This window comes from Ammospiza nelsoni, chromosome 4, assembly GCF_027579445.1.
Source record: "Ammospiza nelsoni isolate bAmmNel1 chromosome 4, bAmmNel1.pri, whole genome shotgun sequence".
NCBI lineage: Eukaryota > Metazoa > Chordata > Aves > Passeriformes > Passerellidae > Ammospiza > Ammospiza nelsoni.
Genome location: NC_080636.1, coordinates 19,893,172 through 19,920,468, shown reverse-complemented (window position 1 = coordinate 19,920,468; position 27,297 = coordinate 19,893,172). Strand labels below are relative to the sequence as shown.

At 41.5% G+C, this 27,297-nt stretch overlaps 1 protein-coding gene across 1 annotated transcript; it reads left to right on the top strand.

Moving 5' to 3' along the window:
• The first annotated feature begins 576 nt into the window (after nt 1-576).
• Nucleotides 577-27,297, top strand: NELFA (negative elongation factor complex member A). The gene is made up of 11 exons (XM_059470407.1): nt 577-943; nt 7,949-8,120; nt 9,214-9,375; nt 10,285-10,374; nt 12,214-12,344; nt 12,515-12,584; nt 13,442-13,530; nt 14,689-14,800; nt 16,958-17,214; nt 18,219-18,318; nt 19,813-27,297. Exons 1-11 carry the CDS (start codon nt 692-694, stop codon nt 19,995-19,997), a joined length of 1,620 nt encoding a protein of 539 aa, XP_059326390.1. The 5' UTR covers nt 577-691; the 3' UTR covers nt 19,998-27,297.

Sequence of the window (27,297 nt, the reverse complement as noted above, 5' to 3'; positions counted from 1 at the left end):
TGCCACGACCCCGAGGTCACCTCCGCCATGGCTGAGGCACCCAGAGCGCCAACCTCGGGCACAACCATGGAGGAGACACCGCCCCCCTGGCAGAGGCAGCACCGGGGCCGGGGCTCTCCGCCTCGCCCGAGCTGCTCGGATTAAAGCGTTTCAAGGGGGCATTAGCGCCAGGGAGCGGCGCTGGGTGGGAACACGGGCCGGGCGCGGAGGGAGCGGACGGCCCGCCTGCCTGAGGGGGCTTGGGGCTGTGAGGGAAGCAGACGTGGTGCTCCGGAAAGCGCCGCGCCGGGAGGCGCCGGGGCCAGCCCACCTCGGGCAGGAAGCTCTACCTCCAGCCCCGCCGCGCCTCGGCGGCCCGTTCGCGGCTCTCCTCCCATTTCTGCCCTGGAGGAGTCAGGGCGGACTGTGAGGGACAATGAGTTGGGACTGACAGAGGAGCTTCTCTACAGTGAAGCGGCGCCATCTTGCAGTACGGACGAAAAGCTGTGGCGGGCGCCATTTTGCACATGGCCGAGAGATGAGAAGCGCCTTATTGCATTTCCCCTCTGGGCGCCGCCATTTTAGGTTACGGCATAGCCTCCGCCTTCCCAAGCTCAATCTCATTGGGCGCCGCCATTTTGGCTTACGAACAAGACAGCGACCCGCAGGGGTCCTCACCCCCTCCCTTCCTCCCTTTAGGTGCCTTCATAAAATGCCCGTCGAGAATCCCCTCTTTTTTCGCCCCGCTCCCAAGATGGCGTCGATGCGGGAGAGCGACACCGGCCTGTGGCTGCACAACAAACTGGGCTCCACGGACGAGCTGTGGGCGCCGCCGAGCATCGCCTCGCTGCTCACGGCCTCGGTCATCGACAACATCCGACTCTGTTTCCACGGCCTTTCCTCGGCCGTCAAGCTCAAGCTGCTCCTGGGGATGCTGCACCTGCCCCGCCGGGCGGTGGATGAGGTGAGAGCCGGGTGGGAGACGCAGCCAAGCGGGGAGCGTGTGTGTGTGAGGGGGAGAGGTCGGAGATGGCCTGAGGGGAGAAAGGGGGGCAGTGCCAGCACCATCTCCCCCGCCCGCCCTTTTTTTTCCACACGGGGGCTGCGGGGAGGGGGGACAGACCCCGGGCTGCCCGCGGGGCGAAGCCGAGCGGCCGCAGCCCCTCAGGGCAGGGGCGTGTGGTAGGGCTGATCCCCACAGCCTTCCCCGCCTCTCCCTCGCAGCCTTCCTTGGACGGGCCGCAGTAAGTGGAGAAGGTCTCCAGGCTCGGTCCTCGGTGTGAGGAAAAGCGCCGAGATTCCCCGCGATAAGGGAGTGAGTGGAGTGGGAGCTTTGCTGCTGCTCCTCCTCTTCCTGCTCTTCGGGGATTCCCAGCTTGGCACTAGGCTTTTGAAAGCAGTTTGGACACGAAACCCGTTGTGTGGCCCACAGGGACTCATTGTAGCGCTGTGTTTTGGGTGCCTTTTAGCGAAGAGGGCTTTTCTGAGGCAGTTGTTGTGCCATGGCTAGCAGAGAGGCAGGATCGTTCAGGAGCGGTCCGTGTGTGTGTTTCAGCTTCCTCCGCTCCTTCACAGTACTGGCGGCTGTGTAGGTGTCACAAGTCGAGCATCTCGGCTTTAGGGAGGACAGCAGCAAGTGCTGAAACTTTGGCAGAGGAAGATCTGGGGTCTGCACTGAGCAGTGCTTTTCCCCACCCTCCTGCAGTGAGGTCTTCACTGTGTAAAATTGCCATGATTTTTGTTTCCCTCTCTTTACCTCTCTGGGAGCAGCTGGTGCTTTCCTCTGTTGTCCTACCCCAGCTAATTAACTGGCTGGCTCGAGTCTGAGCTGGCTCTGCAGGCTTTTTCACTTGGCCCTGGACCATGCCTCATCTGCACCAGTTTATTTTTGCCAGTAGGCAGCTACAGATGTTTGGGGCAATAGCTGGAGAATGTCTGGAAATATTAGGTTTCTTTAGCCAGACTGAAGGAATTCCTCTCCTGCTTCCATCATGTAAAGTAGTATTTCCTGGTAACGATCATGGAAGTGGTGTGGAGTTAGTTTTTACCTTCCTATGTAGAGTAGCTGTGCTTTCACCAGTCTTTCTTGGCTAAGACAGCTGCTTCTTAAGCTAAATATACATATATACGAGGCAGGGTGTGGTATGTAACTGGGATTGTTGTGTGCTCAGCTTTTGTGCACTTCTAGGCTGAAAATGGGCAAGCATCACCTTTAAGAAATAATTTAGTGTAAGTCTTGCCATATACCATTTAATGTTTGTCTTGCCATATGCATCTGTATGATTCATCACTGCGTTACACTGGTGTCACTTTAAAAAAATTCTAGTTCAGCATGTTTATGCTGATTTTTAAAACATGATATTCATGTTTAGTGCTTGTCCAGTGAACAAGCTGTCATCCTTGTGTATGATAAATGGGGTCGTGTTCTGGACAAACAAAATAATCTAGGCCAGAAAGGGGGATGGGAGCTCGTGTGAACTTGTGAGTTTGCAAAATTCCTGTGACCTAAGTAGCCTGGCAGAAATTAGTATTGCAGTGTTTAGAAAAATCAGTGGTGTTTTTAAAATGAAAAGAGCTTCAAAGAGCTTAAGGACCTTCATAAATGGCACTCATGGCAGCTCTTTGAGGGAGCAGCATTCAAACAAACTGAAATAATTTGTTGAAATGCTTCAGGTGTGTTCACTGGGTGAACATTTTAAACCACACCTGAGGAAGAGTTGCCAGCAGTTTTCCTGGATCTGTGCTTGTGTTAGCTGTGGAGATAAAGTGTAGAGAAAAGCCAGTCAGTGTGCCTTTTACTGTGTACTGACAGTGATCAGTTGTGTTCCAAATGTGAAGCTCTTGTTCCTGCTGTAACAAAATACTGTGGGATTTTTCAGTTTGGCAGAGTTCATTAACTCAATCATAAGCTTAATCTTTTATTGTAAACTGATGATTGAGATCTCTTGATTGAGATCTACACTTAGCATCTTTAATTGTTTCAGGAACATGTGATTTTTTCCTTAAACTGGGAGAAGGGCCTTAAAAAAGGTTAAAAATAGAAAAACCCCTGAGGCAGAAACCCTTAACATTGCTGGTAGGCCTAATGTTATTATTATTACAGGCTTCCTTTTATAGATGGCAAAAATAGCTGATGTAACCAAACTGCTGACAGAAAGGACTGTTGTCATATCAGATGCTCATCATTTGTGGTTAGTTTACTAAGACAGTTTTATTTGTGCAGATTTGTCAGCTAACTTAGTATCAAAAATTCCAATGTTTTAATTGGCATGGCATACCTTGCACACAATATCCAGAAAATAGATAAACATGTCTGTGTCCAGAGGGGCTGTGCTGTGCCCAGCTCTGCAGCAGCCTTGCTTGTGTGCTGGGGAGTGCTGCAGGCGGGGCCTTCCTGCCAGGACAGGGTAGCTGCAGCTGCCTGGGAGTGAATTTCTCACTTGGAAATCACCCCCATGTGTGAAAATGGTTGAACTGAACCATGAGAGTGCTGAATTATTCTTTCTGAAAGTCATCTGTCTCTCCCGTGCCATGTGCCAGTCTGCATCAATCCTGTGCGAGAAGCACTGAGCTGGCATTTGGAAGCTTAATTGTATTGGAAAATGTATTGCATCAGCTTTGTACAGCTTTGGGAATCTTAATAGCAGTTACAGGATATGTTACATGTTAAAAGATATTCCCCTCTCTAGATAACAGATTCAAGGGAGTTATTTTCTCTTCAAAATAATTTTTTCTGTTTTCTGTGTAGTAGCATTTTCATGACAGCTTAGAATAACATAGAAACTATTTGGGAGCAGACATGTGAGTAAAAAGCAATGTGGGAATCAAGGAAACTGGTAGTATTTAGTTTAGAAGGGATTTAATTGCTCCTGGTCCTTTCTAAATCTCTGTGAAAGCTTCAGTCTAGACAAGTGAATCTTCAGTGAGCCCTCTTGAAAGCTCAGTCCTTCACTTAAGTGATTTTATCCTCATATGTAATATCTTTCAATTTTCATAATGTTTTCATTCAACACTCCAGATACTGTATAAATGTAAGTGACTTAGTCCTCATAATACTCGTGGGACAGGTAATAAAACTAATTTTTTATCATGCTGTGAACTGTTTGTTCCTGTTGACTAATAAGAATAATTGGCTTTCATTTTCATTTTAAATTGTGTTTTGTAGGCAGTTATCAAAAATTCCTTTCCCACTGTAATTCTCTGGGAAGAATTTACAAACTCTTGAATCTTATGGCTTTTCAGCTGCTAATTTTTTTCTAGATAATTGCACTTGTTTGAAATTATGCCTAAAGCTCAGTGTAGTGCTGACCAGAGTTTCAGTTGTGAATTTGGCAGAACTGTTATATTTGTTTATTTTGCATATTATATTCTTGTTAACCTGATTCACAATGGCAAGTGCAAGCTTTCTTTTTATGCCAGTGTTTCATTTATTTGTTCAGGGTTAAACTGTGATGTTAGATCCAAGTCTGGAACAAGGACTGTGCTTCTGTGCTCTCTGAATTGTCTTGAGAGGAGGATCCCTGTCCCAGCAGGGACCTGCCAGTTTATTACAGTAGAAATCAAAACTATTTCCTTGTACTGGCTTATGTGCACCAGGAGCCATCTGTGTAGGGAAGTGGGGATTGGGGAGTGTGGGTGCAAAGGAGTAAGAGGGGACATGACACTTGCATTTCCCTCTCTATTGGGAGCACACAGGCTGCTGTGCACCTTTCTGGCCTGCACTTAGAGTTCATCATTATTCTGTGATGTAAAATGGGATATTTTAATCCAATAGTTCTCTTGGCCACTTGAGCTCTTTTTCATGATTAAAGTGCAAACCACATCCAATAGTGGTATTGACCCATCCTGGGTCTGTATTGTGTAAATATTAATACTGTGTTTTCAGTCCAATGCTTTTAGTTTAATGAAAATATTCTATAATGATAATGAAGCTCCCTATTAAATACCATCTTTTCTATAGCCTCAGAAAGATGAAAGCTTCATTTGGTTTATTAGCCAACTGTTGATACATTTGTCTAAATGTGTGGTTATACACGTTAATTTAGGCAAAATACAAAGCAAATAAATATTTGAAATATTTGCAAGTAGTCATCTTGGAGCTGTCACATTGTGTGTTACTTGTAACACTTCCTTTTAAATACCTTCCCACAGTCCTGTTTGTCCTTCCTGCACAGCCATTATTAATCTGCCTGTGTTCCCAGACACTTCCCATCCTGCCTGATCCCTGCTTGCTAGATGTTTCTAGCCGTGGCCTGTGCTTTTCTTGTGTGCCAGCAAGCTGATAAAAATACTTAAGATCCTTAAGTTTTAGATGAGAAAGACACTGGGACGTGTTACATCAAATCTTGACATTCATGCTTAACAAGATGCTGATGGGAGTCTTAATGACCCAGTGTTGCAATCATAGACAATTAAGAATTAGGGATTATGGCTCTGCCCTGTAAAATAACAGGAAAACTGCATGTAGCATTCCCTGATGAGTTGCATTTCATGCATTCTCAAACCATAAATGAAATGTTTCTTTTCAGCTGCCAGTTGAACAGTGAGGTGGGAACACGTATTTAAATTGCCATTTGAAGGCAAGTCAAAACTCGAATCCAGGCTTGTTAAATGCAAAGCCATATTCAGGCAAGGTCTCTGGTTAGCTCACAGCACTTGTTAGTGTGCTTTGCTTCCCTGTATGTGATAGTGTCTGTTATTTCACCATGTTCTTTCTGTCATGAGGCCTTGTGATAATGTTATTTGCCCCGTGCTAGGCAAGCAAATTGTTTCCTGGCTCCTTTCTTGAAGGAACCAAAAGCTTGTTAAGCAGTGGGTTTGGGCATAAATAGGCTGCCTGAACTTTAACCCTGAGAGCAGAGGGGGTGCAACATGCCCAGACCAGAGTTCTACAGGAATGTTCATAGTATGGGCATGTAGCTCTGTGAATTTTGGTACAAATAGGAGTTTTGTGAAGCAGATATGAACGGTAAATTGTGGGGTGCGAGAGACATTTTTCCTCTGACTTTGCTTTGACGGAGGAAATGACATTCTGTACTCTTACCTGCATTAGTGGTGTCCACAGAAAAGCTTGTGAAAGCAATGAATTCATCAGCTCTTCTGGGATGTTTTAGGTGTTTTCTGTAAATCAGTACCTTGATTCCTTTAGGACAGATAAAAGAACAAAAGACTTTGCTCTGATAGTGTTCACAGTCATTCTCATCCACTGTAGAAGTGACTTTTGTTAAGGAGTTGAGGGTTAGAATAGAGAGGTGGACAAGTGTGTGGGGGTTCTGGTGGGGTTATGTTTACTGAGGAATAAGTGAGCAATAGAGAGCCAGCAAAGACTGGAACCTCAGAAATTGATTCTTTCCACTGGGTGAGGTTGGTTAAATTTGACAGTACATTAAACAGTGTGTGCTCCTGGTTATGTGCTTGATCCAAAGCAAATCATGGCACTGCTAAGATGGGAACTGGCCCATGTAGTGTGTTCTTCCTGCTCCCCTCTTTGTGGTTTTGGTGTTTGTGTGACTGCAGTCAGTCACTCTGAGGAGCTGGTCCAGCTTTAAGCTACAGAGGTGCTCATTTTGGGTCAGATGGACTGATTGTTTCACAGGCACACAATGTGTGAGACCTAAAACATGCAGGGGGTAAAGGACAAACTGGCTCTGGAGTGGACTTGTAAATCCTTCCAAAGTGAGAGGGCGATAACATTGTGCAGATGAAAGGACTTGAGAAATGACAATGTTTGTTTGCCTCTGAGCTTTAAAAGTGGATGGGAGAGGAATGGGGAGCAGAAATTTATTTCTTTTATTTAGAGTTGCATGCATAGAGTAAGTTCATTTTATTAAATCTTTTCATATAAGAGTGCTTTAAATAAGGGAAAGAAGCAGCATGAAGGTGAAGATGAGTCTCTTGCTTGTCTTCCTGTGTTCAGAGACATGATGACTGTAACTAAGCTATATGTACCACTTTGGGTGGTGAAAAATCAAAATCAATATATTTCCTTATACTTGCTTGTATATTCTTCAGTGTTAATACAATGCAGATAGAGTATGATAAACTACTTCATGTGATTTTACTGTTGTGTTTTGTGGCTTGTTAGACACACAGAATATCTCAAACACCTTAGCTCACTAAAGCTGGTGCTGTCATGCTTACATGAAAATTTACTTAGACAAAAAGAAAGTTCGGTCTTTGCAGTTTTATACTTACTTGTGGATGAAATAAACCCCTGACTGTAGTCACCTTGATTTCCATGTCATGGTTCCAACAGATATGTTGGTCAGTAATTAAAAAAATTCCGTTACAATGAAACTTAAAATTTACTTCATTTATTTATTTACATTTTACAAAATAGAAAAATAACTTTTTTCTGACTATGAAACTTTGGGTAGATGGAAAATCTTGTTGCTCATGGCATGTTCAGAGGGCTATGTTTACTTCCCATAGTATATAATTTTTGTCAAACACTACAGTATCGATTAAGTTCTTTTTGCCTCAGCTTAAGTAATATTTTGAAGACAGTTATGATGCAGATGCAATCTGTCTATGTAATTATGCTGTAGGCTGGCAAGAGGCACATCTTCATTTAGATGCCTGTTCTAAATAACTTGTGTTGTATTTGCATATTCCCATCACTGAATAGAAGGTGTGGGTCCACAGGGAGTAGGAATGTAAAACACAAGAGACAGTAATGTAAAAATTTGGCTGCTGCTTTTGAAAATGCCCAGTGCTAAACAAAGCTTTGAGCTGTCAAAAGCTCAAAACAAAACTTGGGTTAGATTGAGGGAAAGCAGTTTAAAAAATCACCTTGGTTCATTCTTTGCTTGGTTCTAGAGTTAATGTGTAACTGTGTGGAAACAGTCTCCCTCTTCCCTCCCCCAGTAGTAAAACATTGTGCATGTTTGTGTCTTTTTTAAATAAATCCAACTACAACCTGTTTAAAACTGTTTCCAATTGGTTGATTTTCTTTTTCTTTTTTTGTTAGATGAAAGGGGCACTGACTGAAATTATCCAGCTCGCTACCTTGGATTCAGACCCCTGGGTCTTAATGGTAGCTGATATTTTAAAATCCTTTCCAGATACTGGCTCCCTTAACCTTGATCTTGAAGAACAGAATCCCAATGTTCAAGATATTTTAGGAGAACTTAGAGAGAAAGGTAAGCCTTTTCTGTTGGTGAAAATTGCAGGAATGTGGTGCACTTTTTTAGGAATAACCTGTCATTTCACAGGCAGCCTTGCTGTCTTAAAGTAGAGATAGAAGAACAAGCACTGTCTTGTCTCTGGACTACCACAGTTCATGACCTGGAATGTAACTGGACTGGGAGCTGTGGTATTTGAGAAATGGTAGCTTCTTAAATTATCTTTTCACATATCATCAGAATTTAATGTCAGCTATTGCCCAGTGTGTGAAGGGCAGCACAAAAGTTGTGTGGATTCTTTAGTACCACAGGCTGTGCTGCAGCTTAGCAGTAAAGATATTTTCTGTGTTGCTCTGACTCACATGTGTGGTCCCCAAGACAACAGCAAGTCTCTGTCTTGTGTGGAAGCTCCACCACTGTCCTGGGCAGGGGCTGCCTCTCTGGAAGTGTCTGGACAGCAGGGGATCGCTGCTGGAGGGAGGCTGATCTCGGGAAGAGTTGTGCTGCTGATGGCCAAGCAGCTGCAGATTGCCCAGCAGCTGCTTCAAACAGCAGCAAAACTGCTGATGGATGCAAAACTACTCCTACTCCAGTGCGTTGATTTTAGCACATTGTCTGGAAAAAGCCCTCGAGCATCCATGGGCAGACACAATCTCGGGGCTGGAGATTGCAGCAAAACAATAATTAAATGACTTGGAGGTGGAAGCACTTTGTTTTCTTTCTATAAACAAATGATCATTTGTCTATCCACACTTGTGATTTGGATTTTTATTCAGTAGTTTGGTTTTCATGTGTAATTTTTAAGGAATCTGAGAATTCAATATTTTTTATCTATTTTTTAATCTATTTTTTGACAATAGCAGCATATTTAAGATACCTATAATTTGGCTAGGTATAATTAAAATGGAAGCTTTTATTAAGCTAATGGGAAAAGCAAACATTCTAATAACTGATTATATGTTGTGTAATAATTGGAACTAAATTACTCTTGGTGTTTATACAAGTAGTCTGAAATTGAAAACCACCTGTACAGTCTAGTTGTAAAATGTTTTGTCATTAGCTGTCAAAGAGGTGCTAATACCCCTGTGTACTGTGTTAACTCTTTATGCAGTAAGTGAATGTGAAACTTCAGCTATGTTGCCGTTGGAATGCCAATACTTAAACAAAAATGCCTTGACAACACTGGCTGGGCCCCTTACTCCCCCAGTGAAACATTTCCAGCTGAAAAGGAAACCTAAAAGTGCCACTCTCAGAGCTGAACTCTTGCAGAAGTGTAAGTAGTATTAAGATTGTGTACAAATTAAATGGTGAAAGGCCAATTAATATTGAGTATATTCAGTCTTATTCTCCAGAATTGTGATGCACATTAAAATGTTCTATTACAAGAGCTTTTCTGGATGAGGATGGACTGATGTGTGGAAGAGCAGGTGCGAGTCATTCCAGCCAGGACTGCATTAAAATGCTTATATGGATTTAAATGCTGTTCACATTTCAGGGCATCCAAAGAGCTGTAGCTTCATAAAGCACAGATAGGTCCTCTCCTGGTATAGTAACAGTCTGACTGAGGACATCTTTGGTTAAAGCTCCTGAAGCAAAAGTAAAATGAGGACAGTTTTATTTTGCCATGTGCTTTTGGAGCAGAGAGCAAGGGCTGCTAATTAATGCTTTCTTTCACTCAGTGTGGCTGTATGGGGTGTAAAAACCAAGAGAGTTTTCTCTTAACAAAAGGCAGCATATGTGTACATGTATGTATTGGTAGCTGCTTGAACTAAGTGATTTTAAAATAGTTTATTGCAGCTGCTGTTCTGTTGCAGCAGCTTGCTGCTTTCTTGCATGTAATTTGAGTTGGTCTGGTTAAATACAAAACCTGTAAATTTTCATAATTTGTCATATAACTTTTAAAAATTATTTAAATTTCTACTGAGTAAATTGCCTTTTTTGGCAATTCAAGTAAATTTCTTTTAGCTTAGGCCACCTTGTCCATTGCAGTCATACTGATTTTGCATTTTCTCCAAATACTGTGTTTACTTCACATAAATGACCTGGATTTTAATTAAAATACAATTCTTTGTTGGTATTCCTATCTCTTTATCTGTTAGTTAACAACATTTTATGTAAGAAGCATTGTGTTATGTATTTCCAGCACAGGTTCTGTAATAACTAAAGCCATTTTTCCTTTTAGCAACAGAAACTGCGCAGCAGCTCAAGAAGACTGCAGGAGTGCCTTTCCATGCCAAAGGCAGGGGACTGGTCAAGAAGATAGATACAACAAGTATGGCTCACTTTCATCAGTTCTCAGAAAGAAAACCTGCTAAAGTAGCCTTGATGAAGAATAAAATTACCATCTGTTTTTTACAAAAGCTTAAATTTTTTTTGAGGCAAAGGATTTCTCCCTTTCTGCCTCCCTCTCTCCTTATACTTAAATATTTCTGACATGTCTTGTCAGAAAGAACAACAGTGTGTGGGGTTTTTCAAATGGCAAGTATATCTGCCATGCTTCTAAAGTGTATGCAGCTAGATCATGCCTATAGACTTTGATAGGAATTTAATTTGCATCACTCCAGGAATAACTCCTGACTAAGCCATGTTGCTCCAAAAGGGAGAAGAGTGGATCACAGTAGTCTGCTGTGCTCTTTGAAATGCTGTGAAGTAGATTGAAACTATTTTGTATTTGTATAATTCTGTCTGGAGAAAGAAAAGGGGACAGTGTTCTCTGAAGCCAAGTCTGAGCAGTGAATTCCAGGTGGCAAACCTGTAGAATGATCCTTTCAGCTTTGTATTAATGCATTTCAGCTGTTTGCTGAAGTTCCTGAACTGCTTGAATTTTTCAAATAAGGTTTGAGAAGAGGGTTTAAAATTATTTACATACTCTTAAGTCACTACATTCCTGGCCACCAGTGATGCTGAGATGGGAACCTTTGAGTGATTTCTTGGTGTTGTGGCTGGAAGTACTATGAAGTACTAAGTACTTTGTGTTGGTGCTATTTAAGATGTGGCTTTGAGGGCTGATGTTTGGCCTTGTGTTCATGCAGGAAATGCAAAAGGTCTAGTTGTAATTCGAACTAAAATTTTTCCATTAGAAAAGGACTCTTAGTTCTTGGCTGTTGAATTATTAAAGCCAGTTCTTAGAACCTGGCCTTTAGAGATAGTTGGCCTCCAGAAACAGGAGTTGGGGACCTGCTGAGGTTTGCTCTGCTGGAAGGTACTCACATGGGTCAGAGCATTGTCCTGTGGTTGAAACATTTTCAGTACAACATTTAGAGGGATACAGAGTCTCTAAGCTCAAACTGAAGTTCTCTGTTTATCATCGGGGCATGATGAAATTGTCAGGAAGCTCAAAGACCTGATAGATGTGTATATGTATCCCTTATCTTTTAATAGTTAAAAGATTGCTGTGTTTAGTGCTAGCATTAAGTGTGAGGTAGAGGGGCAGCATCACAGAGTTGTGAGGAAACAGATGCTTACAGGTGTAGCTGATGCTATTGAGTGTTGAGATAGCAGGTGGTCTGTTTGCACTGTAGACCCGGATTGGTCCTCCTCCTTGTGCAAACAGCAGCTCTAGATTTTCATTTTTTTTCTAGATTTACCCGTGTGAGGCAGTACATTACCTTTGCAATATATCACAAGCCCATAGCCTTGCATGAGCTTGGCTAAGATTTTGGTTAAATACAATTTTATCAAGTAATTTGATTGTGAAAGTCAAAGAGCAACTTTGGCAATAATTGCATTCAAAAGATTTATGTCCTATACTGTTTTACATGTTCAGAGATTATTTTTTACAAGTAAGGAAAGCATCCGTGTGTATAAGAAAAGTAGACTTTGTTAGCAGTGCACCTGTTTGATTACTTCATGTAGAATGGGCTTGTAAGCATTGGTCAGACATTGGCCCTTATTCCCTTTTTGAAAAGTAAAACCTAATCTGACCTTTGAGGGACATGTAGTGTTATAGCTAATTCCACATTAATATTATAATGTTTATTAGAAACATTTTAATTTAAAGGGCAGGTAATGTGTGCATTAAAAAGGGGAAGAGCTGAAGAACTCATTGAAGCATTTATCATAACCAGTTAAACACATATTTCAGTTGTTGCTTTCTTTGCTCTTCCCTAAGCACCACTCAAAGGAATACCAAAACAAGCTCCATTCAGGAGTACTTCAGCTCCCAGTGTTTTTAGTCCTTCTGGAAACAGAACTCCTATTCCTCCTTCAAGGACACCTTTGCGCAAAGAAAGAGGAGTGAAGGTAGGTGCACTCCTTGTTTGTCTGCTCAGGTCTCTTCTCTCACATAAAGTGAATTTCTGCTGCTGCTTTGAATCAATATATGAAAGGAAAAAAACCTGAGGATGATATTTATAGATCAACTATATGCATTTAACAATGATTATTAAGTTCTCTGTGGTCTTTCTTTTTAGCTTCTAGATATTTCTGAGCTGGATATGGTAGGTGCTGGTCGTGAAGCAAAGAGAAGAAGAAAGACATTAGGTTGGTACAGCATTCTGCTTACAAAGGCTGTCAGTACACCTGCAAATAGGATCAAGATTTGTAGTACCATTTTGTTCTTAATTTGCCAAAGCTTAGCCTGAGCTAAGCTTAAAAAATTAGGGGATGTGATACCAGCTAATACTTGTGAATGAGGTAAACCCCTGACTAAAATAGGTTTTAAGGATGGATTTTCATTTGTTTCAGTGCTCCTACTCACATTGCCTTGGCCTAGGTAATATAACTCAGTCATGTGAAAGGATTGAGCTAATCAGTTGTGCTTTGGGCAGCCTGTAGGTGTGTGAGTGGCTTCAGTACTGGCACTTTTCTGAGTTATTTTCATCTGCTCAGTTCTACTGGCTGTATGGCCATGTAAATTAGGTGAAAGTAATGTTGAAAAAATTTATAGCACTTTCCAAAATTTTGACTGAGGTCTTAACGAGTGAACAATATCTGATACAGTGCTTTTAAGGCAAGTGACAGGGTTGTGCCCTACTTAACCATATCAAGAATATACACTATGCAGCATATTTTTCCTAAAACATTTTTTTTGTGTTTGTTACAAAAAAAAATACCACCTCAGAAGAAAACCATAATTGCAATTAAAATGTTGCTTGGGCTTTCATGCCTTCTAGTATCAGATTACTCAGTTCCTGTATCCTGTACAGTGTTGTTCAGTTCATTACTGGGTTCATTATAAAACAAAACAGTGTTTGGAGATTACTGTATCTATTTCAGCATATACCTTTTCAAGCATGTTTTAGCATACTTTGAGAAATGCATTTTTAGATCTTTGTTTAAAAAGTATATTCAATATTTCTGAAATAATGTTTGGACTCACTTGTATTTTTATGCAATAGATACAGAAGTTGTGGAAAAGCAAGCCAAAGAAGAAACAGTAGTAGAAAATGCTACCCCAGATTATGCTGCTGGCCTTGTATCTACACAGGTAAAAACAAGTAAAATCAATCAAACAAAAACCAACCAGTCAAAAAAAAAAAAAAAAAAAGAGAAAAATACTCTTGACATATGCTGTTCTAAACCCCTTAAACACTGTAATGGCATTATGCTCACTTGTTGAAACATGTCTCTTTATGTAAAATTTTCTATGTAATTTTTTCAAAATTTCATTACATTTTCCCCAAAGAAAAAGCAAACCTGTTGCCAGAAGTTGTTCAGTCAGGGAGAGGAGGAACCTGTCATGTGTAGACCTATTTCCTCCTATTTCAGGTCCAGCATATTAGAAACTGCAGTGTAGCTTTGTGTCCTCAGGATATAGGTTCTACAAGAATGTTATGTCCTGCCCTTGCTTTTGAGTGAGAAACTGTCTGCTGGGCATGTGTGACAAGCCAAGGCCAACATACAGGCAGACAGTGGTAGGCCAGAGTCAGGAGTGAAGTTCATTGCCTCTCTTTCTGCAGAGTGCTAAGAGAATCTTTGTTTTAATAAGTTCCACATTTTACAGAATGTCCATATTTCATGTAGTGGGCCTACCTTAAATGATTTGTCTGTTAGACTTACTCCCCACAAAACATCTTTCCTCTCTCACCCCCTTATGTTCAAAGGCTGGATCAGGCAGTGAAATCATCAACCATGCTGCTGTTTTTATGCTGTGTATGCAGTGTCATGTATAATTAAGTAAAAAATGAGGCTTTTTCTGTAGCCTCACCATCGTAGATGGCATCAGTCATGTTGATGCTGGCTGCCTGTTTCAGTGGGAATGGCGTTTTTGCCTGTGCTTTACTGCTGCCTTCTGCTTGTCTGTGTCCCAGAGGCCTTTGTGTTCTCCTGGGTGAGAGCCTAGCAGGCCTTATGCTCATGGATGAGCATGGTTCTGCTTGCTGGTGGTGAAGAGCATGTTTCTTCTGGCAGATCACTTAGTCCTAGAGTGCAATTCTTCATAGAGTGCCATCTGCACAAATTTCTGATTGAAGTAGAAAGTCAGTGTTGAACAGGTTGTTAGGTAGGATTCCTAAAAGAGGAGGCTGCAGTTAAGTTCCCAAAAGGAACGTCTTAGTAAAACAAATGTTGAAGTTGCATTTAAAATGCAGAAACAGCCCATGAATACTTTCAGTGTGGCTTTAATGTTTTCTTTTCTGTTCTGTAGAAACTTGGCTCGTTGAACAATGAGCCTGCACTACCTTCTACGAGTTATTTACCTGCTACCCCCAGTGTGGTGCCGTCTTCCTCCTATATCCCAAGCTCTGAAACACAGCCAGGTAACAGACACTTCTTTGCTCTTGGGACCTGATGAATGCAACTCTGTACTGTTTTACTGTCTGCCTGCTCTTTTATTTACAAACCTACTGTCCCTCAACTTGAATGAAACTCCACCTTAGCAATATAATATCCATTGCAAGACTCCAGCCTTTGAGTCTGGGGAAACCAGACATATAATTTAACCTAAGTAAAGAAAATAATTGTTGGCTCTAAATTTTTAGCGTGACTGCTAGCTAAGCCAAGTAAGTGAAACAATTTCCTGATTTTTTTTTTCTTACAGTAATAGAAAATTCAGCTTTTGCTATCCCCAAAGAGTAATCAATATAAGTCTGAAGTATGTATTCCATGCACACACATGCTAAGACATACAAAACAGTTGCTTTCAGAAGTCAGTTTTATTTCTAGAGCCAAGTGCATATTACCTTTCACACAGTTTGGGATTAAGCCATCCATTTTTCCTCTATCTTTGTATAACAAAGATGATAGCTGACCTACTGCATATTTTGAAAAGTGCTGTTATTTTCAATTCTAGAAAATTACCAATAGCAAAAAATAGTTTGTACAAATCCTTTTTTCCTACAGTTTTATTTTAACCAGCTTGATTTTATTTTTCCTTCCCTGCTGTGTGTGAAGTCTTTAAAAGAATGTATCAGTTTATGCTAAAAGATGTGCATGGCTGGGATTCATTACCAGCTCTGTCCATTAACAGAGAACCAACATTTCAGTTTAATATATTATTTTTAATTGTGAGTTGTTGCATTTTGGGCACTTTAGAAAACGACATAGATACAAGACCCAGTCATTTCATTTGGCCTCAAAATAGTTCAGACTCTCTGAAGGTCTACGCACATCTTTCTCTGGCAGAAAATTGGCATCTCCAGAAGGAATGCAGCCAAGAACACAGCAGTGTGTCAGCAGCTGTAGTACTAGTTTCCAGAGTGTTGGCATTGTGTTCAGCAGCAGGAAAAGTCTAGTTTAAAATTCTCTATTCTGTACTCTTTCCTTTAGGAGTATGGAGTATTTAGCTTTTCTTGGGGACGAGGAACATAAAACTGTTTGGTTGATTGACGATGCACACAGAAGATCCCCAGATTTGGCCTCATATAATCTGAGGTTGCATAATTAAGACATTACTTTATGAAAATCAGTTATTTTGACAAGAGACAAAGCCAGTAATGAAACTTGTAAAAGAATAAGGAATATCTCATACTGCAAATGTTTATCCTCTCAATTGTTCCACATCTACTGAAAAATACCAGTATTGCTAAAACCATTGCTGTGTCTGTGCCAAAGTGGAGAACCAGAGATGTCTCCTTTCCTAAAATCTGCTCTAAAGGGCACCAATGTAGCTCTGATCTGTATCTGCCTGTAGTCTTCTGTGAACACAGGATAAACAGGTCAGCTTGAAGCTCATGAGGTTTGTGAAGGGTGCTCCAGCCTGTGTCCAAGAGCTGCAAAAGAACACGGATAGAGTGTCCACTGGGTCATCACCACTGGCTGGGCAGATGGTGACTTGTGTGGTCAAGCTGCTGTGATTTCATGAGCTGCCTCCAACTGCAGCCAAGTCTGCAATAGTATAACTTCCTTACTGCAGCTTTGAGAAAGAACAGTTAAGCCTTGTGGGGTTTTAACTTCTAGGAGTTAGTGTTTAAATAATTAATGATTTGTGAAAACTGCATTTAATTCTGACATCTGTTAAAGTATATTTGTATTTTCAGTATCTTAATGGTACTTCCTTTGAAAGCTGCTGCTACATTAGGTAAAAACTGATGAAATAATTTTTGACTTGCTCTATGTAATAGTTCAGCAACAATCCTGGTAGGATCAGAGTACAGTTGTTAGGGCTATATAAACTGAAAAGTAAGTATTGCAGTTTCAGTTTAATAAATTGGATATTGATTAAACATCAGATTTGATGCTAAATATAGCATATCCATATGGAACAGCTAATTACTCTGTTGTCTAATGTTTTCTAAAGATAATTGAGTGGAAAGAGCATTGGCTCTTAACTTTTTCATATGGATATTAGTTGGCATATTGAATGGTGGTGCTAAAATGGAATCATCAGAGATTTTAGCTTTCTTTAAAGGCCACTGGTGGTGCTAATCCCTATTTGTAGATAATAATGTTTTAACTATCCTGACTGGTTTTTGCAGCTGGCTCTGCACGAGAGGCCTTGCAGACCAACAGACAGACTGAAGAGCCTGCAGCTCCAAATGCTACTACAACTCTTCCTGCACAGTTCAAACAAAGAACCCCCATGTACAACAGCAACTCTAATCCCCCTGCAGCTACACCTACCTCACCCCTAACACCCACCACACCTCCTGCCATCTCCCCGGCGGCACAGGCACCACAAGTGGCCCCCCAAACTCAGCAACAGCCACCACCGAAGAAAAGCCTCTCTCTCACAGTAAGTAAAAACAGATTCTTTTTGACTGATGGTTTTGATATGGATTGGATCTTGTTTAGATGTTGGCATTTCTTGGCCTTTGGATTATGGAGTGGTTGAGGCTGCTTTTTTTATAACCAAAGATTACAAAAATACTTTGTGGTTTAGCATGCTGTCTTAATGTTATTCACAACATTTTTAGTTGTGCAGTGTTAATGTTGCAGGATGCTGTTTGTTATGTAAAATAATGTATTGCTCATTATAAAGAATTTTGGGAGAAGGGTATATTTCCAGCAGAAATTGCCCAGCCAATTGCACATAATATAAATTGCTTAAAATTGTCCTGACATAGCTGTACTAGGAGAAAATACATAAATAGATTATTTTAAGGTAAAAGATTTTGTTTCTGATCCACCTCATCCCTCCATTACACATTTTTCAAAGCCTGAGAGTGGGGATATATCTTGAAGCTTCCTATTCTTAGTGCATATATACCTGGTTTGGTAACTTTTATGTGCATGCTTGGAGTCCAGTTCAAGCTTAACTGATCAGAAGACTTTGCTAACCATATCTGTAAGCCTGGCTTGCAAGATCTTACCTTTAGCAAGCTGGATGACTTCTTTTCAGTAACTCTACTGCATTTATTAAAGGAAAATAAATCCTCTGAAATTATCGTATGCCTGGGTTTGTTGGATTGTGGAGAAAGCACTGGATTATTTTCTTTTTTCCCTAATGTCATAAAGGACACAAAATGGATAACATAAATATTAAGCCTCTCACATGTTTCTGTAACTCTTTGAAGTGAGGTGCTTTTTTCAATGTCCAGAGTTCAATGGAACTGCTGTGCATGTTAGGTATAAGTATTGCAGAGGGGAAACCTTGAGGTTAGGATATGTTTTTTGTTAACTTTTTGTAGGTCCTACAAACCTTTGCCTTGTTCTTTTATGGTCATCTGTGGATATTAAAGTGGTCCCTGTTGGAAGAGTTTTTCTCAACTGAATTGACATTTATTGTGTCTGTTACAGAGGGAGCAAATGTATGCTGCACAGGAAATGTTCAAGACTGCAAACAAAGTTACAAGGCCAGAAAAGGCTCTTATACTTGGATTCATGGCAGGATCCAGAGGCATGTATTGATATTAATTTGGCTTGGTCCTGAATACACAAATCTGAAATATAGCCCAGCATTTCTAAATGTGCATATGAATGTGCTTTGCTTTAGCTTTGTCTGTATGTGTTGGACTCTTTGCTTTACACTGGACTCTACGTACTTTGATGAATTATAGTTTTAACTCCCTGGAAATGGGTCTTTAGGGTCTATTTCCACTAAGTCAGCTGGTCTGTCAGAAAAGCTGCTGACCATGATATAACTGAACTCACTGTAGAATCAGGGCTTAGGGTTGAAGAGAAACAAGGCAGCTGGTAAGCTGTGAGCAAAGTGGTTGGTTGCAACTGCTCTGCCTAGAGGACCAAGAATGTAAATTCTTTTGTGGCCAGCTGATGTACCAGCTGGGTAGTACAGAACCTCTTTGCTAATTCCTTGCTTTAGAAACTGGTAATTGTTATCTCAGAGACTTTAGATAACAACTGGTGCTGTGAATCACAGGGAGATAAGCTGTCTCATAGCTGGATCCTGTTATGTATTGGCCTTGATAGACCAAAGCTGTATTACCTAGAAGATTACTGGATGTAAGATGAGAAGGGGCTTAAGAGTCCTTAAGTGAACTCCATCATCTGCACTAGCTCTGGTTTCTAATTTGGTATTTGTGCGCTCTTACCACCAGAGTCCTGCAGCCTAAGTGTGGCTCATGCATTTGGAGTAACACAATGTGCTGGTGAGAATGACCAGAGCAGAGTTACTGTGGTGATCCCTGAGCTTTGAGTTTGGTCCATCTTACATTAATGATGGTGTTTTCAATGCTACTTCAAATTGCACTAGGAGGCTGTACTTTAATATCTACACAGACAGCCTTTTCTAATGTAAGGTAAAATATTATTTTGGAAGTGTGTGTGATATAGATTCACATATACATATATAGTAAATATTAACATGAATTCCTTTAGTAATAATGCCATCACCTTCTGAAGGTTGGATAAATAACTGCCAACTGATATTCTTGAGCATCATTCCAGTACCTTGAAGTGTAACATTTAAAACTTCTACTGGCACGGACCTGAGTCTGGGTCTGACAGTGAAGCTTTTTGGGCTTCCTTAACAGCTGAAAATTCTTGAGGCATTTAACTACAAAATGTCTCCCAAGTAAAGTAACTGGGTAGTTCGTTTACCAATTCCATTTAAATTATAATCTTCTCTTCTGACTCTTGAGGTAGAGAGAAATGACACTGGCAGGCTTTACTCCCTCTCTTACTGTTCTTGCAATTATGTTAGCCTTGAGCTTTGTCTTTTGGGGTCTGGTTTTGTTATTTTTAAAACTTGGTCTCAGGAGTATGGAGGAGGAAAATCTTTGTCTGGTTTGCTCACCTTTGGGTTTGAGAGTTGTTGATTGTGTTTTGTGGGGATTTTTTTAAGCATAAGAACCCCCTGTCTTGTCTAATATACTGTTGTATATACTAATGTACTGTTGAAATGTATAACGTGTTTCTCGCCTTGTTTCTGCAGAGAATCCTTGCCAAGAACAAGGTGACATCATCCAAATTAAACTTAGTGAACATACAGAAGATTTACCAAAGGCAGATGGCACGGGCAGCACCACTATGTTGGTTGACACAGTCTTTGAAATGAACTATGCTACTGGTGAATGGACCAGATTCAAGAAGTACAAACCTATAACTAATGTTTCCTAAGAGATGCAGCAGCAGCAGACTGGACCAAATCAAGTTTAGAGTCAACCAGCTCATAGAGTATGTCAACTGTACAAAATGGCATTCATGTGTACATTTCTTTTTACCCTCCAGAGCAGAAGCTTTGCTCTTCAACCAAACTGAGCTCAGTGAACACAGATGTGTTTGATGGTGTCAAACTCACTTAATTTCTTTTTTTATTAATCTTGGGAGAGGGAAAGATGATCTTGGGGTAGGGGGGGACATTGTTGGTGTGTTTTTGTTCAGGATGCTGAAAAAGGAGATCACAGCTGAAAGGTTACAGATGGGAGCAGCTTACTGCTAAGTACCAGAAGAGAAGACTACTGCGCAGTCACTCACGGTTTACTGTTAACTGAGGGCACAGATCTTTATTATAAAAACATTTTCCTTGGCAACATGAGTTCTGTCATAAGAATGGATGTATGAAGCACTACAGGTCGGTACTTGATAATTTTGTATTTCAGCTGCAGTATAACTATTGCAGATGGTAGATGTCAGTGTCTAAAGGTACCCACTGTATGTTTAGCTTATTTATGCTTGGGTCATAGGATGAGATTGAGCAGCTTTGTTTTAGCAGTGGGAACAAAATGACCTCGACCCCCTTATGCATCTGAAGGAGATCGCTTTATTGTAGAAATCACATTATTTTAAACCTTTAATCTCAACCTGACATAACTGAAACCAACCTGAGACCTAACAGAGCTTAACAGAAAGAAGGCACCCATTGGCTGGCTCAGCTGCCGTGCTGCAGTCCCCGTGTCCTATCATCCAATCAACTTCCTGCTCTTATGCTGTCCACTGTTCCTCCAGCCAATCACAATCTCACCCCAGCTGTCACTCAGCTGACTCTCACCTCGCTCCTAACTGCCTCTCATCCCTCCAGCCTGCAGCTGTGCCTTTCCCATGGGGCCTTCTGGAGAGCATAAGCCTTAATCACTTTAATAATCATTACCCCATATCCTACATCTCCCCCCCCTCTTTTTTATTAAGCAATGAAAACTTACTAGGAAAAACCTAAGCAATTCCTAAGACATTAGTAACAGTGACAACAATAATAACTATTACAGCTTTTCAAAAACTGTAAGATAGGCTTCTCTGGTGTGAGTAGTAACACTTAACAGGAACATAATTCAGTTTTGAATAAAATTAACAAGGTGAAGCTTACATCTGCCTATATGCTTTGCTATCACCCAGGATCTCCCAAGAGCCTTCTTTTCACAATGAGGACTTGGAAAGTCTCTTCTGGATGAAGCTTCCCTGTTTACCTCAAAGGGGTCTAGATTTTGCAAAGCTAGTGAGTCTTATTTTTGATATCACCTGGGTTTGATAGCAAACATCTGGGTTTGATAGCATACTTTTCCTTGCCAGTCAAGGCCATGGCTTGGCCAGAGCTGCAACCTAGACTGGGAAAGCTTTCCTATCATATCCTTAAAAGAAATCTTCAGTAATAACTCACAGAACAGCTGGCTTTGTCATAAATAACTTGTAAATAACTATAACTATGTACATATATATACAGCTCCTTTGAAAGTACCATTTACCTTTTTGTCACAAACCAATTCAAAACTATCAAAGGAAACATCTCTTTGCCTTAGCCAAACCTGCAGCCTCCAGGCAGGTTTGCTCCTCTGAGGAAGCAAGGCAGAGGTACAAGATCCTGGTGGCTTGCAGCAACAACGCTGGGGCTCGCTGTAAGGGTGGCATGGCAGTGCCTGTGCCAGGGGAGCCGCCTGCTCACTGCTGGCAGCCCCATGCCCCAGAACAGTGTGGTCTGCTCCCTCTGGTTGCCTCTGCTGCTGGTGGCCCTGTGTCCTGACTGCCACTTCTGGTGGATGTACGAGACAAGTGTTCTGGTGACAGCCAGTGGGCTGGCTGTGCTGGTTTTGCTGGGCCACGCTTCATGCATGATGTTGCCATACTTGATGAGATGGCAGTCCCCGATGTGCCTGTGGCTGGCCATAGGCCACCTGCAGCGAGCTGAGTGATGTCAGTGTGACCACCAGGCCCACCCTGACCCCACCCAGCCAGCACTCCCTGGATGTGTGTCCAAAACTGGAAGTGCGCAGCTCAAGCCCCTGCCAGACAGTTAATATTATGAGCAGTAATTCCCACATTTTGGCATGCTCTAACCATATCTGCTATATCACAAGTACGTAGGTTACCAGCAGTGAGCAGTGCTTTGTTCCAGTCTTCATTTGCATTTGTAAATGCAAGCTGCTGCCGCAGAATAAGGCCAGAGTTATTCTGTGTTCTGGTCTCATCATCATTGACTTGCCAGGAGAGCGTGGCATGCAGTCTGTCCAGGAACTGTGCAAACAACTCCGCTGAACCTTGTAAAATCTCAGCAAAAGACATTTTAGAGTTGATACCCGTCCCTGGGAGTCGCTGCAGGGCCTGCAGGGCTAGGTGAGTGATGATATCACATACATCACAGGGGTAGGCTGCCTGCACTGCAGGAATTGCAAAGTGACCCTCTGCAGTCAGCGGCCCAATGGCGACTGGTGCGTTTCTATCCTGCAGCGCTTCCCCCTGGGTTGTACATAGCTCAGTAATCAGTTAGCCTGACTGCAAACTGCATTCTTTACTTTACAGTCTAGCTCTTGTTACGCTGGGTGTTGGTTCAGTGCATGTATTGCTGGGCAGGCTGAAATGACCACCAAGTCACCCTCCTTCATGGTGGCTTCCCAGCTTTGCTGCCAACGCTGGACTACTGCACTGCCATCTTGGGCTGGGAGTGAGTCTGCCACCTGCTCGTGATGTGGGAGTTGCGCGCCAAAGGGGCCAGAACGCAGGGAGTTTTATCGGGGTAAGACAGCTCTGTGGGGCTTGGGTTAGTCTCGGGATAAGGGAATTCAGCAGGGTTTGGGTCCATCTTGGGGTCGTATATGGGTTTGGGGGAATTAACTTCCAAAGCCGCGTAATGGCCAAATTTGCATGACTTCCTTTAATGGCTGCCATGGTTGCCTCCCATGTAGCAAGGTGCCTGCAAGCCACCCTAGTGATATCAAAAAGTCTCTGCCCTATTGCTTGCCAGGTTTCTGATCAAAGGCACCCACTAAAGGGAAAATCTGTAACTTGATTAGACACCCAGTCAAGCAGGGTGCTTAGTTTCACATCAGCCATATTAATAGATTGTTGATGTAGGAGCTGCCTGACCTGGCCCAAGCTCCTGCTTTGTTTCAGGGATATTCCACCTCCCATACTTTCTCCCGCTGGTCTACTCACCCTCCCAGTGAGGTGCACACACTTTAAATTCCAGAGTTCCTTCCCAAACGCTTCCTGCATCCTGCCTGGCCAGTTCCTTGATCTAGTGGGATGTTTATAGGTCCCTGTTTGGGCCAGCCAGCAGTGGGAACAAAGTGACACAGATCCCCTTATGCATCCAAAGGAGATTGTTTTATTGTAGAAATCAGCCCTTTTTTATACCTTTAGTCTCAACCAAACAGAAACCTGACATAACTGAAACCAAACTGAGGCCTAACAGAACTTAACAGAATGAAGGCACCCATTGGCTGGCTCAGCTGCTGTGCTGCTGTCCGCGTGTCCGGTCATCCAATCAGCTTCCTGCTCTTCCGCTGTCAACCGTTCCTCCAGCCAATCACAATCTCACTGCATGTTCCTTCAGCCAGTCACAATCTCACTCCCAGCTGTCACTCAGTGTCTCTCTCCTCCCCCCTCAGCTGACTCCCACCCCTCCAGCCTGCAGCTGTGCCTTTCCCATGGGGCCTCTGGGGAGCATCAGCCTTAATCACTTTAATTACCCCATATCCTACATCTTGTTAACTCTCTGTTTTGTCAATGTACACGCCCAACATGAGTTAATCTTTATTTGGCTTTATTTGAGATAGACAAAAATTGAGTATCATAACTTTCTGAAGAGAAAACCCATCAAAATGATAAAAGTAACTGTGGCTTGTTGCTGCCTGGAAGTGATATTTTCTTGCTATAGCAGTCTTGGGGTAGAAGCTGATCATGGCTCTTGCATAACAAGCCCTTAGCACAGCATCACTTACCTGGAGGAAGGGAAACAACTACATCTCAAAATCAACTAGAGCTTAATTTAAAAATGGCCCTAGAAATGTTGGAGACACATCTGAGTAGAAGTAGTTTTGTTGTCTTGAGGCATTATTAATGCCTCAAGTAGTCAAAAGCTGCTTGATTGCCAAACCCTGACCCAAAAAGTTTTTAATGACTGTAGCTGTGGTTCTTACCAGTGTAGTTTTATCAGTATAATTGCTAATGTGACCACAATTATACTGGCATATAAATGTGCCTTGTACTTGTCCCCTGCTAGTAGAAGCACATTTTTATCTTTATAACTGTGTTCATACCACTGGTGTAATCTGGCTTTAATGCTGCAAGCAAAGCTGGCATTTACTGAGAGGATTTATGTGCATTAGTCAGGATTCCTTCTTGGGACACAGCTTCACCATTTGAAGGAGTCTTGAATTCAGTGTCTGGTTTCTGCCAGTACTTGTGTGTGGAGCTGTGCTTGGTTGGGAATGCTGCTTAGGAGGAAGAAATACAAAGATGAGTAGCAGAGTGGTGATGTGTTGAGGAGGTACCTTGGGCTGACTTAAAGATTCATGTTGAAGTGGAACCTTTAGGACTAAATGGGGCTTTTTTCTTTTTTTTTTTTGTTCCTTTTTTCTGAAAAAAAAAAAAACAGACCAAATCCCATAGTACACTTGTATACTAATAAAAACATTTAGATGTTTGATTAGAATTTTTTTTAATTGGGGAATTTTTATTGCATTTTAATCTTTGTTTCTCAATCAAACTACCCACCAGGACAGGGCAAGTATAAATAATATTTTTTAAAAATGCCCTGTATTCTACAGTGTTTTAAGATGTGACCAAAAGTGTAGATTTCTTAACTTTATTTCAGCAAATACACAGAATGTTCTAGCTCCTGTAACAGGCAGGGGGATGTTTGATGGTAGCTGCTGCTGTTACAGTGTTGTGCATGATTTAGTGTGAAAGTTACTCACATATAACTGTCACATGGGGCTGTCCTCCCCAGAATTGCCCATTTCAGAAACAACGTAGATTGCAATTTGCAATTTTGATTCCAACTTCTCTTTTTAAACAGTTTGACAAGTGAGGGTGAGTAGTGAGTTTTAGTTTTTAGGAGTTTAGTAGAATGTATTATGGTTATAACTTATTTGGTTTTAGAGTGTTACACAGTGAGGGCTAATGATAGGATAAGAAAGTATTCATCTTTTAGAAGAAAGGTTTAAAGAAAAGTGACATTCCTTTTGTTGTCTGCATTCAGGTTTTGAAGTTTCCTTGTGATGACCAGTTTTCTGTACATGTGTATGATACTTCTGTCTTAACTGTTCCTGCTTGCTGGATGAGCTGCAAGTATCACATACAGTTGTTAAGAATGAGCATTTAGAAAATGGGCTGGATTGAGGGGCATGTACTGTCATTGTAAACTGTGGATGCAAAACTTGTGCAGTTCAGTTGTGGTTAGGAGCTGCTGTGTGGTGGCTCTTTTGGCTTGCTTGAGATTAATGGTGGTCCCTCAGTACACTTTCTGGGGCCACAGAGGCCTGCATTTCAGAGCTGTGCTTTGGGAGGAGACAGCTGTCCCTCTGCTCTTCAAGAAGCCCTTCTAGAATGCAGTGGAGTCATTTGAGTGCAGTAGTATGTAGGAAGCTTAACCATGCTGCTGTTTGTAATTGCTGCATAATGCAGTTGGTCTCCAGGCCTGTTTGTCTAAAGTCAGTCATAGGCAGTAAATGGAAATTTTAAGTAGAACTATAGTATATTTTTAATTCCATAAACTCATTATGATGAGACAGTTTAACACTGCAAAATTAATTTTTTTAGTCGCTCTATGACCCTCAATACCAGAGGATTACTTCAACTTGATCTGTGAATCAATTAAGTGTCTAAATGCCTAAAGAAGGGGAAGTTTCTGCAACATTGTTAAAGTGATACAGTGAGAAGTAAAACTACATGGAGTTCTTTGGTTCAGCGAACTAAATCATCAAATCTGTGGTTTGGAAGTAGGAATAATGCCAGACAAATCAGAAAGGGAAACTTCAATATTGAAATTCCAATATATTGGAATTGTTATATACAGAACAAAGTCTGGCCTTGGAACTTAATGTTTTCTGTCTTGAATACTCAGTCACTTGAATGTGTAGCTATTCAGTGAGGCTTGGTGTGTGCTGGAAGGTTAAACAAAAGCATTTCTTTACTCTAGAATGACTTGCAGATTTATTGAGTTGACCAGAGAAGTAATTCAGAGTTTTCTTAAAGCTTTGCTTTTATCCTTTCCTCATGCCTTTATCCAAGCATGATGTTTTAGGAAATAGCAAGCCCAAACTTAAGAACTTTGGGCTTGAACTGCACCTCATCAAGGGGGATGTCCCATTCTCTCTGGCCCTTGCTTGTAGGGAAGCTCCTATCTGTGCAAGCCTAGGCACGATATGAATTAGGTTCTTTGATTTGAGTATGAAATACTGCAGAAAGAATCAATGAAAGTGGCTTGTGATTTCCCTGTCCTGTCCAGACTTTTTCTTAGGGGAGAAAGAGCACATTCATCGTACCCAGGGCTCTTCAACAAATTGCCCTATGGTGAAGTGCTAGGTTTCTGAAGGCTCCATTTTCTTTCATGTGTGCTGTGAGGACCAGAAAGAGTGAAATGAGTGTAACGAAGAAAGGGAGCCCAAGAAGGATGCTGAAATCACAGATTCCATCTTTCTGTTCATTCTTTTGCTACTCTAATGCTTTGTAGTTATCTCCATACAAACCAGTCTAGGCTTAGTACAGTTAACATTCTAGTATTGGGCTGGTATTTTGTGGGTTAACCTGATTTTCAGTGCTGGCTTTGCCATTTATCTTTCAGTTCAATACCCTGGCATCCTGGATACCGTGGAGAGGAGCCTTTGGTAGTTGCTTGATATCTCCATGTGGAATTGATAACTTCTCTCACTAAGTTGTGTCAAAGTGCAGACTACTTGTCTAGATAAAAGAGTCTTGAGACTTTGGCATCATGCAGTTTAAGAGTGAATCACATTTTCATAGTAAGGTCCGACTGGAAAAAAAAAAAGACTAAAAATTGTTAAGCCAGAGCCCTCTGGGAATCTGGTGCCTTTAACAAAAACTGTCATTTTGTAAAATGTCACATCTATAGCATAGCCCGTATGTTTTCTATTGGTTTTTGTTTGGTTTTTTTTGTACAGATGTAAATTCAAAATATGCTGTCTTTGGGTACGTATTTTCAGTGTAATACAGTATGTATAATAAAAAATTTAGATTTTCTAAGGAA

Excerpts from the sequence above, each read along its gene's own strand:
- NELFA (XM_059470407.1), top strand. The coding sequence starts at position 692 with ATGCCCGTCGAGAATCCCCTCTTTTTTCGCCCCGCTCCCAAGATGGCG. Across the intron at positions 944-7,948 it reads CCCGCCGGGCGGTGGATGAG|ATGAAAGGGGCACTGACTGA; the intron begins GTGAGAGCCGGG and ends TTTTTTTGTTAG. Across the intron at positions 8,121-9,213 it reads AGGAGAACTTAGAGAGAAAG|TAAGTGAATGTGAAACTTCA; the intron begins GTAAGCCTTTTC and ends CTCTTTATGCAG.